General features: G+C 45.7%; 1 protein-coding gene across 1 annotated transcript in view; it reads left to right on the top strand.

The window, feature by feature from the left end:
* kcnh2b (potassium voltage-gated channel, subfamily H (eag-related), member 2b) overlaps positions 1 to 16,049 on the top strand; it is a 219,916-nt gene that overhangs the window by 96,400 nt on the left and 107,467 nt on the right. The window contains exons 3-6 of the mRNA XM_031876773.1: positions 10,943 to 11,098; positions 11,959 to 12,172; positions 12,672 to 13,009; positions 13,106 to 13,317. Of these exons, the coding sequence (XP_031732633.1) occupies positions 10,943 to 11,098; positions 11,959 to 12,172; positions 12,672 to 13,009; positions 13,106 to 13,317 (920 nt within the window). The remainder of the gene's footprint in view (positions 1 to 10,942; positions 11,099 to 11,958; positions 12,173 to 12,671; positions 13,010 to 13,105; positions 13,318 to 16,049) is intronic.

Here is a 16,049-nt window from a genome sequence, read left to right as displayed (position 1 = left end):
TCTGTCTCTCTCTGTTTGTCCCTCTGTCTGTCTGTCTGTCTCTCTGTCTCACAGCCTATACTGCTGAGAAATCCTGAGATCTTACATAACCACATTGAAAGACGGAGGGAGGGAGTGGGAGAGAGACGGAGAGGGCAACGCAGAGAGCAGAAAAGTGCCCACAAAAGAATAGCAGCAAAGAAAACTGGTTAAAGTAGATCTGTATACACACACACACGTGAAGTAGATTCAAACATATATTTGCATATATTTTTTAAGCCATAAACAGGCGGCCCGCACCACACAGTGCATATGTATTTTAAGTGTTTACATGATTTTGTGCAAGTTGTGTGTGCCAGCTGCCCAATGTGTGCGCTTTCCTTCGTCAAGGACCATGGAAACGATGCACACCCGCAGAATTTTCCATTCAAATAAGCTCCTCTCCTCTATTCAAACGAGCTCAACTGACCTGCAACTGGCACTATTCCCACCACCTGGGCCCTCTCTGACACACACACACACACACACACACACACACACACACACTCTCCTGCTTGTGTACACAGCACGTCTGCTTGATCTTGATTTCACTGCGTGGTTTCGTGCTTTTCTGTGTTTTTCTGCCTGTGAGCTCTGTCACCTCGTTCCTCTCTGATCTGCTGATGTTCTGTGTTGAAGAACAGCTCGGACCGTGAGATGTTCTTGGTCGGGTAGAAAGCTCTCAGAAAGTCCTCTTCACCTCTGTCTGACTCTCTTGAGATTTCGTCCTGAGTTTTCACCGTGCATACCCGTTTGGCTGAAGTGAGCATTCCTGTCTGTCTTTAAAACAAGGAGAGCGCAGGAATGTCCGGCAGACGGGGACGGGAATCTTCATCATGTTAGATAACTGCAGCCATGGACAGGAAATGAAACTTCTCCCTCTTGTCCTTCCTCCTCTCCCAATCACTCATTCGCCTGTCCACAATAGTCCCGTGTGGAAAAAACCCAAGATGAGTGTTTTACGTAATGAACAACATAAAGTATATGTTCAATTTGTCTTGATAGTGTCTTTAGAGGACAGGCCATGGGGTCATTAAAGGGTTCATTCGTGGGAGTCATCATCAGAGTCTGATGGTTTTTTCTTCGTCGGTTTCCAAGAAACTCCAACCATGAATATTCACTGCATGCAAAATAAAGGAATCTAGGAAAATGTGGCACTTGTGTAGTAAAATGTAGTGAAACATGAACTTAACAGTGAATTGTATCTTATAAAACAATGGCTCCTTTAAACCAGATCTCACACACTATTCCACTCTTGTGTGTAGTACCTTGAACAGCAGCTCTCTGGAGATCACAAGAAGAATCTCAAACGATCACTTGGACAATGATCTTGTCAGGCTTCAAGTGGCGGGTTTGTGTCCAATCAGCATCCTGTGAGGAGCTGCTGGCAGCTAGGGGCGTGGCTTAGGTGTGTTTAAGACGTCACAGAGAGGACTGTTTGTTCCAAACAACTACAGCAGCAGTTCTGACAGAACTGGAGAGCATTTCTTTATTAACAGAAGAGCAAAAAAACGCACTGAGAACTTTTCTCGATGGGGGAAATAAAACGTTTTTTCCTCTTTCTTCGGTAAAAGTTTGAATGACAGATTGTTGATCCAATCACCTGCCACGTCTTTCTAAAGGGTCCTTGCCCTTTACTACCAAACAGTTTACAATGACGTCTTCTCAGATTGTTGTGTGTAACTAACCAGATGGTGCGTCATCAGCACATCTACCGTGTGTGATGTTCCTGGTTGAAGGCTCTGGGTTTGTCCTTGATTGTGCATCTTTTCAGTTCCGTGCCAACTTGGCCAGTCTTCAGCCATTAAGCATTGACATCTGTTTTTTAAAGCATATTCAGACATTTTCTTGGCACCACCTTCTTCCAGATAAGTCATTAAAAAGTTAAGTGTGTCATTGACGGGGTGTTTACTAGTGCAGAACCCACCACCACTCACATGATTGATGTACTGATTAACAGACACACAGATTTATTCTTTATTTTACTTACAAATGCAAAAATATGTTTTTCCAATCCTACCAGGAGCTTTAAATACATGTTAGGTGGTATATTACTGAAGGGCTTTAGACTCTAACTACATGGGGTCTAAAATCTTTTCTCTCAGTGGGAGTGTTTGAAATCATTTATGCTCCAAAGATGCTCCTCAGATTTCTCACTGCATGCACACACATTGCACACGGTACATACATACATGCACGCTGCCTGCCGCTAGCACAATACGACATGTCAAAAAGAGCAAAGACAATCGCAGAAGGCCTTTTCACTTCCCGGGTCTCTTTAATTGAGGAGCTTCTCCCAGAGAAGTGTCTCTCTGCTAATGAGCCCTTCCTGATGGGATCCATATACGGAGCTTTAATTAACCGTGTTTTACACATCCAGTCCACTGACGATAGGATCAGTGGACAGTTTGAAACGTCTCACGCGTTCAGCTTAAACGTGCGTGGTTTCGTAAGGGTCGCGGTGATCCTCCTGGACTCCGTGATGCAATTATAAAGAACGGAGCAGATGTGAAGAGCAGGCTTTTCACGCTTTTACACGTTAGTGTGCCTATATGCTCCGGCACTGACGTGTGTGTGTGTGTGTGTGTGTGTGTGTGTGTGTCGTGAGCAGAGGTGAGCGGGACATCCAGCCAACTCTGCTGTAAGCGTTTGACACCGCGTTCTCACACAATGACTGTAGACAGCTCGGTTGTTGATCCTTCACCAGGAGGTCATCATACGGTCACGTATGTGCACGTGTGTGTATCTTTGTGTGCGTATATTCTCATCTTCATTTATTTTGACTGTATGGGTGGTTTTATGAACTCATCATTGAGTTCTTTCAAAAGGGAGGAGACTAATTATTAAACCTGTTCTTCAATAGAGTGCAATACAATTTAACCACTAACTACGCCCTCCAGAATGACCGTGAAGAACAAACACCACGGCCCAACAGATCAGTTTTTGGGGCCAATACCAAAATGTGATATACATGCAATGACATAGTAGCCATATTTAGTTTTTAAACACAGAAGATAAAAGTGTGTGTGATCAAATGTGGATTCAATTGTACGGTTGCAGAATAACTGTGTCAGTAACTGTGTCAGTGCCGTCTGATGGAAAAGATTCTTCTCTCAAATGAAATGGGTCCATAATGTGTTGGAAGTTGATGGTGGCTGCCCGATCTGCAGTCTGCATTTATTATTTCATTTCAAACTCGCGAGCACCCTGTACTTCAATCAAAAACACGATGTCATTCAGATCATGCCTGTTACCATTCTGCAGTTTGTGAAACACGCACGTGTCTTCTCCATATGCACAGGAGCAAATGAGTCCGTTCTTAGAGGAGGTTAGGGCGCTGCTGTGAACCTTTGACCGCCGCTATCACACACGGCTCTTCATGTCTCTGGTTATTGAGATGTGTTGATGGAGCGTCAGTGATCAATCTGTGGTCGGACATCTTCCCTCCGTGACTTCGTCGATAGAAGAGGGCGTGAAGGCCGAGGAAGACAGGGCTCTCCATCGGAAACCAGCCTCTCTGATTAACTTTGCTCCAACAGTGAGTGGAAGGGAGGGAATGTGGAGGGGAGGCAGGTTCCATCAAGAGAGGGAATTGCTTTTTCGTGTATGTAATCATCGGCTCGAATCATGTTGCTGTAAAATGATCAGAACCAAACAATTGATCTTTATTTTGTTAGTATGCATCACTGAGTTTTTATCCATAGAAACAAATACCTGTTTGACATTCAGTGGTTTGTAGTTTTGTCAAGTTGTCTCAGTTTTATTGCAGCTTTTATCAAAGCGTCAGCTACACATATCAGATTCAAATATTGAATATCCATTCCTGCTAACTCATTCATTTTCATCCTCTCAGCGATGTGCGCTGCTGTTGTGAAAGTGGAGGTAATGAGGTGTTCTTCGCCCGCCTCACCTAGGACAAACAATAGTGAATTATGGCTCCTAGTGAGTAACCTTTTCTTATTAGTAACTACGCAGAGACCACTCCAGTCATCCACCTTCAGGCTTCCAGGTCTGGATAAGACCAGCGCACCTCGTTCTTTATCCAGGTGTCCTCTGGGACGGACAGCTGCTCTAATGGATCCCCCTGTCAGCCTGAAACTCTCTCAACTTCCCAGCCGCCCGGCTCTCATCAGCTGTGCTGCATCGATCATACACACACGCTGCTCCACTGCTGTTGGTTCTTATTTCCTACCAACAGAGGGCAGAATGAGCCTCTCAATGCATCAGAAACATACACTGCATGTATACATGTTCAAAGCACCAGGACAATCTATCTCAATCCAGCTACCTCTGTGCGCATAAACACACATAAACACACAGCTCCAACAGTTGGCTATTTGTCTCTGTTAGAGGTGAACCAGGCTGATGGATTGTTGTCTGGAGTAGTTTGTCCGTCCACAGATTCTCATCCCTAAACAATCTAGAAAAAGGTCCCGGGGTCAACCACATGGCGTGTGTGTGTGTGTGTGTGTGTGTGTGTGTGTGTGTGAGTGTGTGTGTGTGCTATCAATGTTGAAAGATGGAGTAATGTCACATCACTTTTCAGAGGACAGCTGGTGGCCAAGAACAGAGGGACATTCACACACACAGGAAAATGCCAGGTACACACGTGCACACACACACACGCACCAATTCATTTTTCCACTCGGTCATCCAGCTCCCTGCCCAGCCCTCCTTTAGAACAACACACCTGTGTGAGGCTCAGAGCTGTGGGTTAGTTCAGCCAGAATGATCCCTTGTATCTCTGTGTCTGAACTTAACACTCATGGCAGGCCGGTGTGTGTGTGTGTGTGTGTGCATTTGACACTATGCATAATGCCTTATCCCAAGGAACACGTTGTCGTGGCCTGCCACCTAGTGGTATGCGAGGACCAATTGTCAGTGCTCTACATGGAGCAGGTCCGTAGACTAAAGGCGTTGGTACAGAACACCCTCATTTGAACCCCTGAGGTCCTTTCCCTGACAACATGACGCTTGCTTCATTCACCATTTCAACATGCTCCACTGTAACGTGCTTGTTTTTGAGTGGGCGTATAATCATAATTACTACAACCAATAACAACAATAATCACACCGAGCACTTAACAGCGTTGAGTAAGGCCTGTGAATATAATCTCTTTGCCTCCACTAAGCTGTGTTTTGCTTGTGCTTCCATGGGGATTAATACACCAGGTAGTTAAGGAAGCCAGTGCATTCTGGGTGAGGTGCATTCCTGAGACGGAGCCGACAGTAGCCCTCAAACAGTTAAATCTCAGCCTTGTTGATCAGACTGATGAAGATCGACTCAATACTCTGGGAAGATTCCCTTTGGTCATGCTCATTTCCAGAGAGGTCAGAGGTCACAGTTGGCTACAAAGTAGCATCAGCGGAGCTGGCAGGAATTCAGAGCTTTTCCTGTTGCCTTTTCATCCCCTTGTGTGACCGGTACCTTCCAACAGTTACTCGCACTGTGCAGGCCAGAGCAACACGTAACAGTGTGTCCTACAGTGTACAGTAGAGACGCACCAAACGCAATTCTACTGGCCGACTCCTTTCAAACGTCTGTCCGGATAATGTTTGCCATTTGGACATCTTATTCGAATGTCTACATTTCTGAAGGCCTTTTTCTAAATGATCAAAGTTCAGATTTATCTGACTGCTTGTATGAACTGATGAAAAAGTAGCCGTCTGCAGTAATATCAAAAATTGAGGATGTGATGCATCGAGAATCACTGTTTTGTTATTTTAATCGTCGACAGGTAAGCGATTGGTGAGGCCGATGAAGATTGACTCCTTTAACCCACAATATATTCTCCTTGTGATGAATGACACGTTCAAGCAATTATGCAATAGCGGCCGTCAGCTGTGCCTGCGTGTAGTGGAATCAAGCCGGGGTTCCTCTGGCTCTCAACGTGTCGAGCACCATAACAAGCGTTGCCAGTTGGCCCGCAGCCAGCCGGCTGGTAGAACATTTAAAGCCGTCCCAGCGGATATGAAGAACTGCCCCTTTTCCTCTTTTATTTCATTTTGTTTATTTTCTGCCAAAGAGCGATACAGCAGAGTGTGTCTGTAAATAAGTGTGTGTGTGTGTGTGTGTGTGTGTGTGTGTGTGTGTGTGTGTGTGTGTGTGTGTCCACACTGTTTGCAAGGAGCAACAACTGTGAGTTACATTAGTGACACTCTCTTTGACAACAGTTGGAAACTAATAAGACCCGTAAATATATGTCCTCTACGAAGCTTCCATGTTCTCTTTCCCAGTGAGCTGCTGATCCTCACTGAGAACTTACCTGCCTTTGAATTTGTTGTTGGCTGGTTTTACATATTCTCCTCAAAGTGACTTTATTTGGGGGTTTTCTATTTGAAACAAACCACACAAGAAAAGATCATCTTAAAATCATATATAGTTGAGTCGGCACAGGAGGCATGAACAACTCTCTGAACTGTAGAGCGGAGATAAATATGAGACGTCTTGTAACCTATCTGTAAGTGTGCAGAGACCACCGATGTCCACCAGGTGGAGTGGAAGCATCTGTATGTGATCTGCATGGTATTGATCCAGTATTTTGGTGCTTGTGTCATGTGGTAAAAACCTTCTACGCTCTCGTTTAAACACAAATACAACGTTACTTAAGAGAAAAGTACTACAAGGACCACCTTGATAAAAGCAGCAATGAAGTCCTAAAGATGAGCATAAGGAATGTAAACCAGCGTTATTTTGGCCACACTGTGACGTTCATATACTATACTGTATACGTCCATGTTTGCAAAAAGACTAATAATATTTAATAATATATACATAATGTAATGAATGTAATTACTATAGTGCTTGATGTTTCATTTGAGGTGTTTCTTTATTATCATCTCTGACTCTCTGATCCCTTCACCTCAGCACAGAAGCGAGGAGGTGGTTGATCAAACTCTAATCTTTTTCTCCTTCAATCCACTTGTTCTATCGCAGAGATTATGGTACTAATTTCTAATGCAGCGCTCTGCAGGACAGAGCGGTGTACCTGTTCATCTCTCTCGGGTGAAAAGAAGAGACGATAGCTGCTCAAACCTCCCTGACCTTCTTCAGGGTTCTCTTGTTGGAGGACTCGTCTGAGTTGTTTGTGGTCTGACGTCAGGGTTGTTTGGGAACAGCCACATCTCTCTGGAAGGAAGATGTTCCTGAACAGCTAATCCTTCCCACTTTGTCACTCTAAACCCAACAAGGTCTGCAGGTTGAGTCAGTTTCCCTCACACCGTCTCAATGCTCTGCTAACCCAGCTTTCTGCCTTTGCTCTCCTACCTTTCCTCATCCCCTCATACCAACCCTTCGTCCTTCCTTCCTTCCTCGCTTCCTTGCACGATTTCTAAAGAAGTTGTCTTTCCACCCAACGCCTATACCACGATTCAACGAGAAAACAGCTTATTGCTTACTCATGTAGTTCATAGGGAAGGAGGCAGTTTAATGCATTATGTCGTATGTTTTTTAATTATCATCTCCTTGTATAATGCCTATGTAATAATATATCTCTCTATGTATTGTTCACAGTGTCTTTGGTGTGCCACTGTACTGTCTGGTTATACGATGACGATAAAGTATATTTTATCACACAGTTATACAACTTCAGTCACAGTTTGTGAAGGCCCTCAGTGAATCCACATGACCTGACCTATAAAAACCCTGTAAGGACCGCTTGGTATATACGTGATTTAGTCCTTTTTGTAAATCCACATTGAGGTTGTCTGAGCAGGTTAGCTGAAGCCATCTTTGTGATACCATCTAAAACACTGCACTCCTTCTTATTTTGTTTCAAATGCTCCAGTCCCCCCGAATAACGCACCCTGACAGCTGATGCAAGGTCTCACTTTCTCAATCGCTGCCATAAAGCCTGAGCATCCCCTCCAGATAAAGCTCTCCATGATGCGTGATTGTTTCCAGTACAGTAATCTGAGTCGTCCTTTACATTCACAGTTGTGTTGTCTGTTTTTCTCCTCTCTTCGTTGATCCCACTGTGTCGTATGATCCCTGGACCTTCCCCGGGCCGTCATGAGCAGTTTGCACTCTGTGCTTTTTTATTTTTTTTTGGATGCGTTTTAGTGCATTGTGATAATCTCCCCGAGCTTCATAAATCAGCAGCGCTGAATCAGATTATCAGCCGCTACACGCTGAATTGGAAGAGGTCCAGCCGGAGCATTTAGATGAAATGTCCTTTGGCCCATTAACCTCAGAGCTCTGTGCATTTCACATACTCTCGGGGGAAATCTCTAACAGTGTTCATAGATGCTTTTGATGGTCAGCAACAGATCTGATGTGCCCAAAAAAGATATAGTCTTTATCCTTTATCCAGCACTCTGCCAAATTCAGGACGCACTCACACACACACACACAGATGAACCCGCTCATGTGTGCATGAGTCTGCAAAGACAGTAGAACACACTGCACATTGCACTTCTGCATTCATGTATGCATGCATTGTACATGTATTTAAAGCAAATGCACACTTGCATATGAACACACTCAGAGAAGCGGAATATAACCGAGTGAATGTTCCAGATGATTAAGAACTGACAGTAAACACTTTGATTTATAATGTATTCGACTTAAAACAATGAACTGAAGTTAAATCCTCTTTTGTTAACATGTAATCCTACATCGCAGTGTGTGTGTGTGCACACATGTGTGTGTTTGTGCAAATCACATCTGTCATCCACAAAACACACATGACTGTGTGCCGTGTCTTTGCAGAAACACACGTGCTCCCAGCGTGCTGCTCTTACAGGTGGACGGCTGAGTACATGAAGAGTTGCTGGTTCTGTGTTTCTGAGGCATCGTCCTCCATCAGTACACGCACACCAGCAAATGAAAACCAGTGCTGTAAATCTGTCTCTGCATGTGGCAGTCATTGGAATCAGTGAGAGAATCCATTAATCCAATTGAATCTGTTTGACAACATGATATGAGGTGTTGTGTATTCATATGTTTACCAGTTGATAAGACTATCATGTCTCTGCTGTTGACTTGTCCTTCAGCACAGACCTGCTCATACATCAGTAGGATTCACTTTCATGTCTCTGCTTACACGAATGATGGCGAAGGGATCAACTAGTAACAAAGTATCGTGATATTATGTTTTGCGATACCGTATCCATTCTCAAGAACACTGTATTGACTTTTAACGAATAGTTGACATGCAAATATGAACTCAGTCGATACTTTATTATCAACTCGGCCAGGAGGATCCTGTGATTGCTCGCATGTGTGAGTGAGTGAGTGAGCGTCTCTGCGTCTGTTCATCTCTCAGGCTCCTCCTCTCGTGGTTCCGGTGACTCACACTTTCTCAGAACACCTTTTTCAGCCGCGATACATTGAACCTTAACACCTGTATCAGGATGCGTATCTTATCACAACCCTACTCATTGGGCAATCTGGGGCCACGTCTTGTCATACAAACAGCCCAAAACATTGGAAAAATGCTGACACGTGTCTGCAAGTTTGGCCCGCAGAGCTGTAAAGCGGCTTTTGGTCGTGCAGCGACACCTTCAGCGATTAAAACGGCTGCAAATCCAGTGTCACAGCTGTCAACAGGCATGAATGACCCAATAGCTTATGAATGAACATGAGACCGGGCATCTACCTACATGTGCACGTAAGCATGCATGGGCACAGACACACACACACACACACACACTCTCTGCTAGATATGGCCAGATGGTGTAATCCTTTAGTATTCCCTGTGTTTCACATTTTTCTCCTCCTGCGTTGGGATTACGCCGCCGTCCAATCGGATTTCGGCCCACTCTCCAGTGATGATGTGAGATGATGATGATGGGCGGGTGAGTGAGTGAGTGAGTGAGAGAGACAGGCATGCAGCAGAAACACTGTACGTGGCGTTGTGCAACACACCGCGTCGGATGTAAAAGCGCTCCACGCTGCCGTTTGTAGACCATCACTGTCCAGGTAAGAGGCGGGACGAGTCAGAGGAGCTGTTCAACACCACACGGTGTACATGTGTGAACCACAAGAGATTTTAGCGACGAGCTAACTAAATGACTTTCTTAAAGTGTGAGCCTTGGGTTTGACATTGTGAACTGGGTGCATTTCACCGTAGCTTGGTTTTTAGAAAGGGAATGTAATTAGGACGAGGGGGACAAGGAGTTGTATGGTCTAGAGTAGCCAAATTAAATTGCATTCAAATGATGTGTCACAGGACAATATGGCTGCAGTATTCATTTGCTATAGATGTAAGTGTCCATTATGTCTCCTGCTGTACAATGTGAACTTTAAAATTTGTCATTTCTCCAGATGTTTTCTGGATGCTTCCAGATAATATCCATCACATTTTGTATGAGGATGACAATGCTATTTCTGTGTGTGTGTGTGTGTGTGTGTGGGGGTGTGTGGGTGTATTTCGGTGCTTTGAAGGTTCAAATTCCTAGTGTCAAAACCAGAATGGTAAGACCTTATTCAACTTGCAGTCCTGCTGCGGTGTGCAGAACAAAGTATCCAGGCCTACAGACCTGGCAGAGAAACTCCCAGCCACTTACTGTCACATGTAGTCTAATTTCACGCCTACTTAGCTGTTCTGGCACTCATGTGGCAGATTAGAGAGCACGTGCGTTGATTAAGTGCAGATGTACGTTTAATAAGGAGAGGATGGGGGGAAAAGTGTGCGTGAAATAAGTGGTCCTGTGTAATGAGTGCGTACGAGGCATCGGCTCAGTGTTTCTGCACACAGAAGCATCATGTAGAATCTCACAGTCATCAACAGCGATCGAACTGGTGCGAAGAATTCCACTGTTGTTGCCTCACTTGACTTCCCCAGGGTCGGAGATATTAATCCTCGATTCTGAGAAAAAGAACCATATACACGTTTGGCACCGTGAGAGGTTGTGCATGAAAGCTTCCACCAAATACAATCAGTCTGACTTTATCCATCTCTCTCTCTCTCTTCCCACGCAGGTCAGTGCTTCCCGTGTATGGTGGACGTGGTGCCGGTGAAGAACGAAGATGGCGCGGTGATCATGTTCATCCTCAACTTCGAGGGCATGACAGAGGAAGTACTCCTGCACCACAAACAGGACCTCAACCACCGCCTGCCCGCCTGGCTCGTCACCGGTAGATACCGACTAGGCCTCACTCACTCTGCTCTTTCTGCGCTGCAATAATCAAGTCAGACTGGAGCGACTTTGTGTCCCGTCTGTCTGCACACTTTCTGCTCGAGACTTAAATCAGGAAGGCTTCAAAATATTTCATTTTTTATATAAAACAGAAAAATCATCAGAGCAAACATCGCTGAAGGAATAATAACGTCCGTAACTATTCATAGAGCAGTAGTAGAGAGAGTACAGTAGCTTGACTCTCAGTAGGTGAACGTTTGACTGGTTACGTGACTTTAAATCCTCGTCCAACATGCACTTACATTTCAATAACCGAAGTGGACTTATGTTGAGTCGGCGAGGAGTGACAACCATCACTTTAATTCACCTGTTTCATTTTCCATTTTCCAGAAAGGCCAGGTGGCTGTTGTATTGGCTGAGCCATTTGTACTGCTGTGAATCCTGGGTATTTGTGTTGGATCAGGTTTCTGGCAAAATGAACCTACACTTCATGTTCCAGAGGGATAACACTGGGGAACAGTGATAACATTCAAAACCAAGTCTGTCTTGGTTTTTTGTTTTTAACTTGACTTAAACCCAAATCCAATAAGTCCTACTGTCCCAAATTCCTGTAGATTGTTTTTGAAGCTGTATTTTAAAGGTCTATGAGACTGATCCAGTTCAGACCTCCCTCCCTCCTAGCATGACCTCCAATACCTAGAACATCCTCCCATGTCCTGTCTCTACTCGTTTCTCTCTTTAAATCTCCCTTTTCCTTGCAGTTCCCTCCTCCATCTCTCCTTCCTGCGACAGTATAATCTTGGAAACACACCTGTCCTCTCCTCCATTTTTCCTCATCCTCCTCTTGCTCCTCTCCAGGTCGCCCACGAGGCTTCAAGCTGCGTCTTCCCCTCCTGCGCTCGCTGTCCAACAGCAAAGTGTCTCTGGACGACACGGAGGCCGCTCACATCTCCACTGCCACACGTATGCCGCTGCACCCAGACCACCGCAGTCACGAGTCCTTGGGCCTCGGGGAGTTACGGCCTCTTCCCCCTTTACCGCTAGACCACCAGGAGCAAATCGTCAGCAGCAGGTAGGCCCTGTGAGGGACATGCTGGGGACAAAGAGATGGGTTAGCAGAGGCTTCTTTTAAATACTGATTATGTGAACCATGTCTCACGCTCACGAATGAGTCCTAAAAAGGGTCTATGCATTAGCCTTCTGAGCATGGTGCTGTATTTCTGGTGTATTTCTTACCAAAAAAAAAAGGCGCAAATCCTATCGATTGAGAAAAGCTACATTATCTCACATTGTAGGTGTAATTCTGTGATATGTGGATTGTTCTTACCGTGTCCCGTTTTCATTTCTGTTTCACATGTCAAGCTCCTTGTAGCAAATGCATCTTGAATGCTTTCTGCCAGGAACTCCTCTTGTCCCTTTTCCTGCTACAGTGAGGTCAAAGGTCACTGTTAGCCAAAACCAGCAGCATTCTGTTTTTAGTATAGACCCCTAACCTTCACCTGAAATATGCAGTTTATGGCTTCCAAATCTGCCACACTCTGTTATTACCCATCATGTCCTGCATTTCCTAGGTCGGCCCTACAGAGTTGGCCAGAAGACCGCCAGGAGGACCAGTGCACCTTGCTGGGCCCCGACCCTCCTGCACCCACTCCTACTCCTCCTCCACCTCCCCCCAGAGCCCACCTGGTGGATACCCTCACCCAGTCGTCCCCCTGCGTAGCGCCTCACCACCGTCTCAGCCTCAACCCGGACGCCTCGGGCTCCAACTCCTCCCTGTCGCGCAGCCGCTCGCGGGAGAGCTTCCACAGCATGCGTCGTGCGTCCTCTGTAGACGAGATCGAGGCCATGAGGCCCAACAGGGACCGGAAGAACCACAGAGCGAGTGTCCGGCCGGGATGCAGCGGCACCGGTGAGCAGTCGGACGCAGAAAAAAAGAAAAAAAAAAACGCCTACCTTTCCTATCATCCCCATCGAATTTCACCTCCCGCTCCGTGTGTGTTTGCAGGCGCGGTAAACAGCAAGTCCAACATATTGAACTCCACGTCGGACTCGGACCTCATGCGGTACCGCACCATCTCCAAAATCCCTCAGATCACCCTCAACTTTGTGGATTTCAAACCGGACCAGCTCATCGCCCTGCCCAGCGGGGAGATGGACATCATAGCTCCCTGCAAACTCATCGACCGGACGCACCACGTCACAGAGAAAGTCACACAGGTAGGAGCGTGTGCTGTTCCTCGCCAGGAGAGACACGCAGCCGTGTTATCAGTCTGTTTTTGTGTCAGACCTGTTCTATTCCACGCTGCAGCTCAGCCTCTAGTGATCTCAGAGGTTCAGTAGTGGAGGCGTGTGTCCCCATGTACTGTATACACTTCTGCATGTGTGTAGGTGCCGCTGGACAGATATGCAAGCTAGCATGATTCACTTGGCGCCCGCCAGCTACTTCCACTCACTATCATGTGACAAGTCCTCCTTGGGAGATGATGCTCGTAGCACCGGCTCACCTGAACGAGATCGATTGGCCGTATTCCAATGACTGGAGGAGCTACGAGGCTAGTGCAGCAGCTCTTTCACATCCTCGCTCCCTCACAAGCCCGTGTTCTCCAGCTCTCCTTTCCCTCCACATTCTCATTTGTCAACATCTGGTTGCAGTAGTACTGTGTCACTTCTTATAGCTTGCTGAATTTGGCTTGGTATTAAATAGAATATCCAGTAATGTGCAAAATATATGCATATGCATGCACCGCATATCCTGATTTGACAGAAATGATTCCACACTGTGGAAACAGCAGAAGCGAGTTAACGCTGCGGCTGTAACTTCCATGTTGAAAAATGATTTGTTACCTGACCGCCACCCGTTTGTTTTTTATTATTAGGTGCTTGCCCTGCTGCTCCAAACCAACCACACGTAGCTAACCGGTCGAGAAGGAACCTTCGGATTGTAAAATCTTCTTTGACGTCTCTGTTGTGAGAGGAGAGCTTTATTGAGGGCAATGGTTGCACAAATCAGGTGGTTTGTAGGGGAACGTTTCCTTGTCTACTTGGACAGAAAGTTTAGTTGAGTATTGGACCCTTTTTCTCCCTAGAGGACGACGTCTTATAGGTTACTTAGGTTCCATCACCGAGCCTTGTTCTGCCTTGTTTCAGATTGTGCTGAGAGTCTTGGAACAGGTGAATACTTTATTTAGCCTGATAACACATCAGAATGGGCCTCTTATTTCTCCCAAATCCAGAGGTGAACGACATGCTTGTTCACATTTGCTCTCTTTTTTTGTTTGCCGGAGTTACTTTACACCTTCTGTATGTGTGTGTGTGTGTGTGTGTGTGGATGTGTGTTCCGTAGATGTGTCTCAGACTGATGGCCAAAGTGATAGCTCATCAGTCAGCTTCCTGTAGATGAATCCGTTTGTTACTAAAGCCCACCTCTCCTGTGGGATTCATAACTGTGATGAACTGCAGGTAGACAGAAATGTGCCATAAACTTCAAACCGCTGTGTGACACAGATGACAGAGGCAGGTCATGTAACAGCGGGGGTCTTTCAACGTTAATGATGACTGGATGTTGTTGGATGTCTCTTTTGTGTAATCATGCTGCACAGTATGTGAGGTGCAGCTGGTAAGGTTAAACCATAACCCTCAGTGTATGTAAGTGTGTGTGTGTGTGTACATGCATGCATGTGCATTAAACCATACTATACTGTACTGTAGGTAGTGCAGATGGAGGGAGCAGCACCAGCTGTGTATGCACTGCTATTTATAGACAGTTAAGGCAAGAATGACAGAGGACAACACAAAATGAGCTGCATCTTTCTCTGCATGTATATGATGACCATTTAACAGGAAAACTCTCTTTTGTAACATTCTATTAGTTTTTTGTATTTCTGCGTCCTAGTAGAGAGTTCACATCAAGGGTTGCTGAATTCGTAATAACAGCAGCAGCAGCAGCAGGGTGTTTTGATGTTAGTCTTATAAGTCCCCTAAAGAGTTGCTTCCACCTGCCCTCTGACCGAGAGGGCCTGCTGCTTGTCAGTCGACTGCAGCGATAGATTTCAGTCATCTCCGCGTTTCAACTACAAAGACAGAAATAATCAGTTCAATCTGCGGCTGAGCCGCGCGGTTCAACCCCAGACCTTTTCCCACTCTTTGACCCGTGTGCTAAATGCCTGAGAACAACTGTTCAGTGGATATCGAGTTGTTGCAAGAGCACCTGCAGTACCCGATCGGGCCTGTAGATGGCAGCACCACATAAGGTGGAGGGATGACGGTTAACTCTGCAGTCCCTCAGAGGAGCAGAGAAGAAGATGTTGAAAGGCAAATAAATCTGAATAATTTAAGTGCTCCATAAAACATCTGACACCCCCAAGAAGAACGCATGAAGACTTTCTCTCATTTGAAAAGGCTTCTGGCGCTGTCCCCCTTTCCCGGCTCTGTGCATGTTGATTTTTGCCTCTTGCACTTCGTTATGACCAAGCTGCTTGAGCTCACACTGGCTCATGAATACTGACTTCTGTTACTTTGTACAGGAGTAAATGTCTAGAAAGTAAATACACCAGCTGCCTCTACGTGTAATTGCCACCATCTGCTCATCAATCATTTCAACAACTTTATTCTAACGGCCTCTCTGTGAGCTCTTACTAGATACAGAATTGAGCACAGGTGACTTCTTATTGACGCATAACAGTCTAGTAAGCTAGGTAGGTTGGTTGGTTGGATGAATGGATGGATGGATGGATAGATAGCTGGAAGCAAAACTGGGTAGTTGGATGGCTGGACGGATGGATGGATGGCTGGACGGATGGATGGACAGTTGGATAGATGGATGGATGGATAGCAGGCTGAATGGATGGATAGTTGGATGGATGGATGGATGGCTGGACGGATGGATGGATAGTTGGATAGGTCGATGGATGGATAGCTGGCTGGATGGATGGATAGTTGGATGGATGGAT

Source organism: Anarrhichthys ocellatus, unplaced genomic scaffold, assembly GCF_004355925.1.
Source record: "Anarrhichthys ocellatus isolate YVR2014 unplaced genomic scaffold, GSC_Weel_1.0 scaffold115, whole genome shotgun sequence".
Classification (NCBI taxonomy): Eukaryota; Metazoa; Chordata; class Actinopteri; order Perciformes; family Anarhichadidae; genus Anarrhichthys; species Anarrhichthys ocellatus.
Note: the sequence above shows the minus strand (reverse complement) of the source record. Positions and strands in the feature narration are given on the sequence as shown.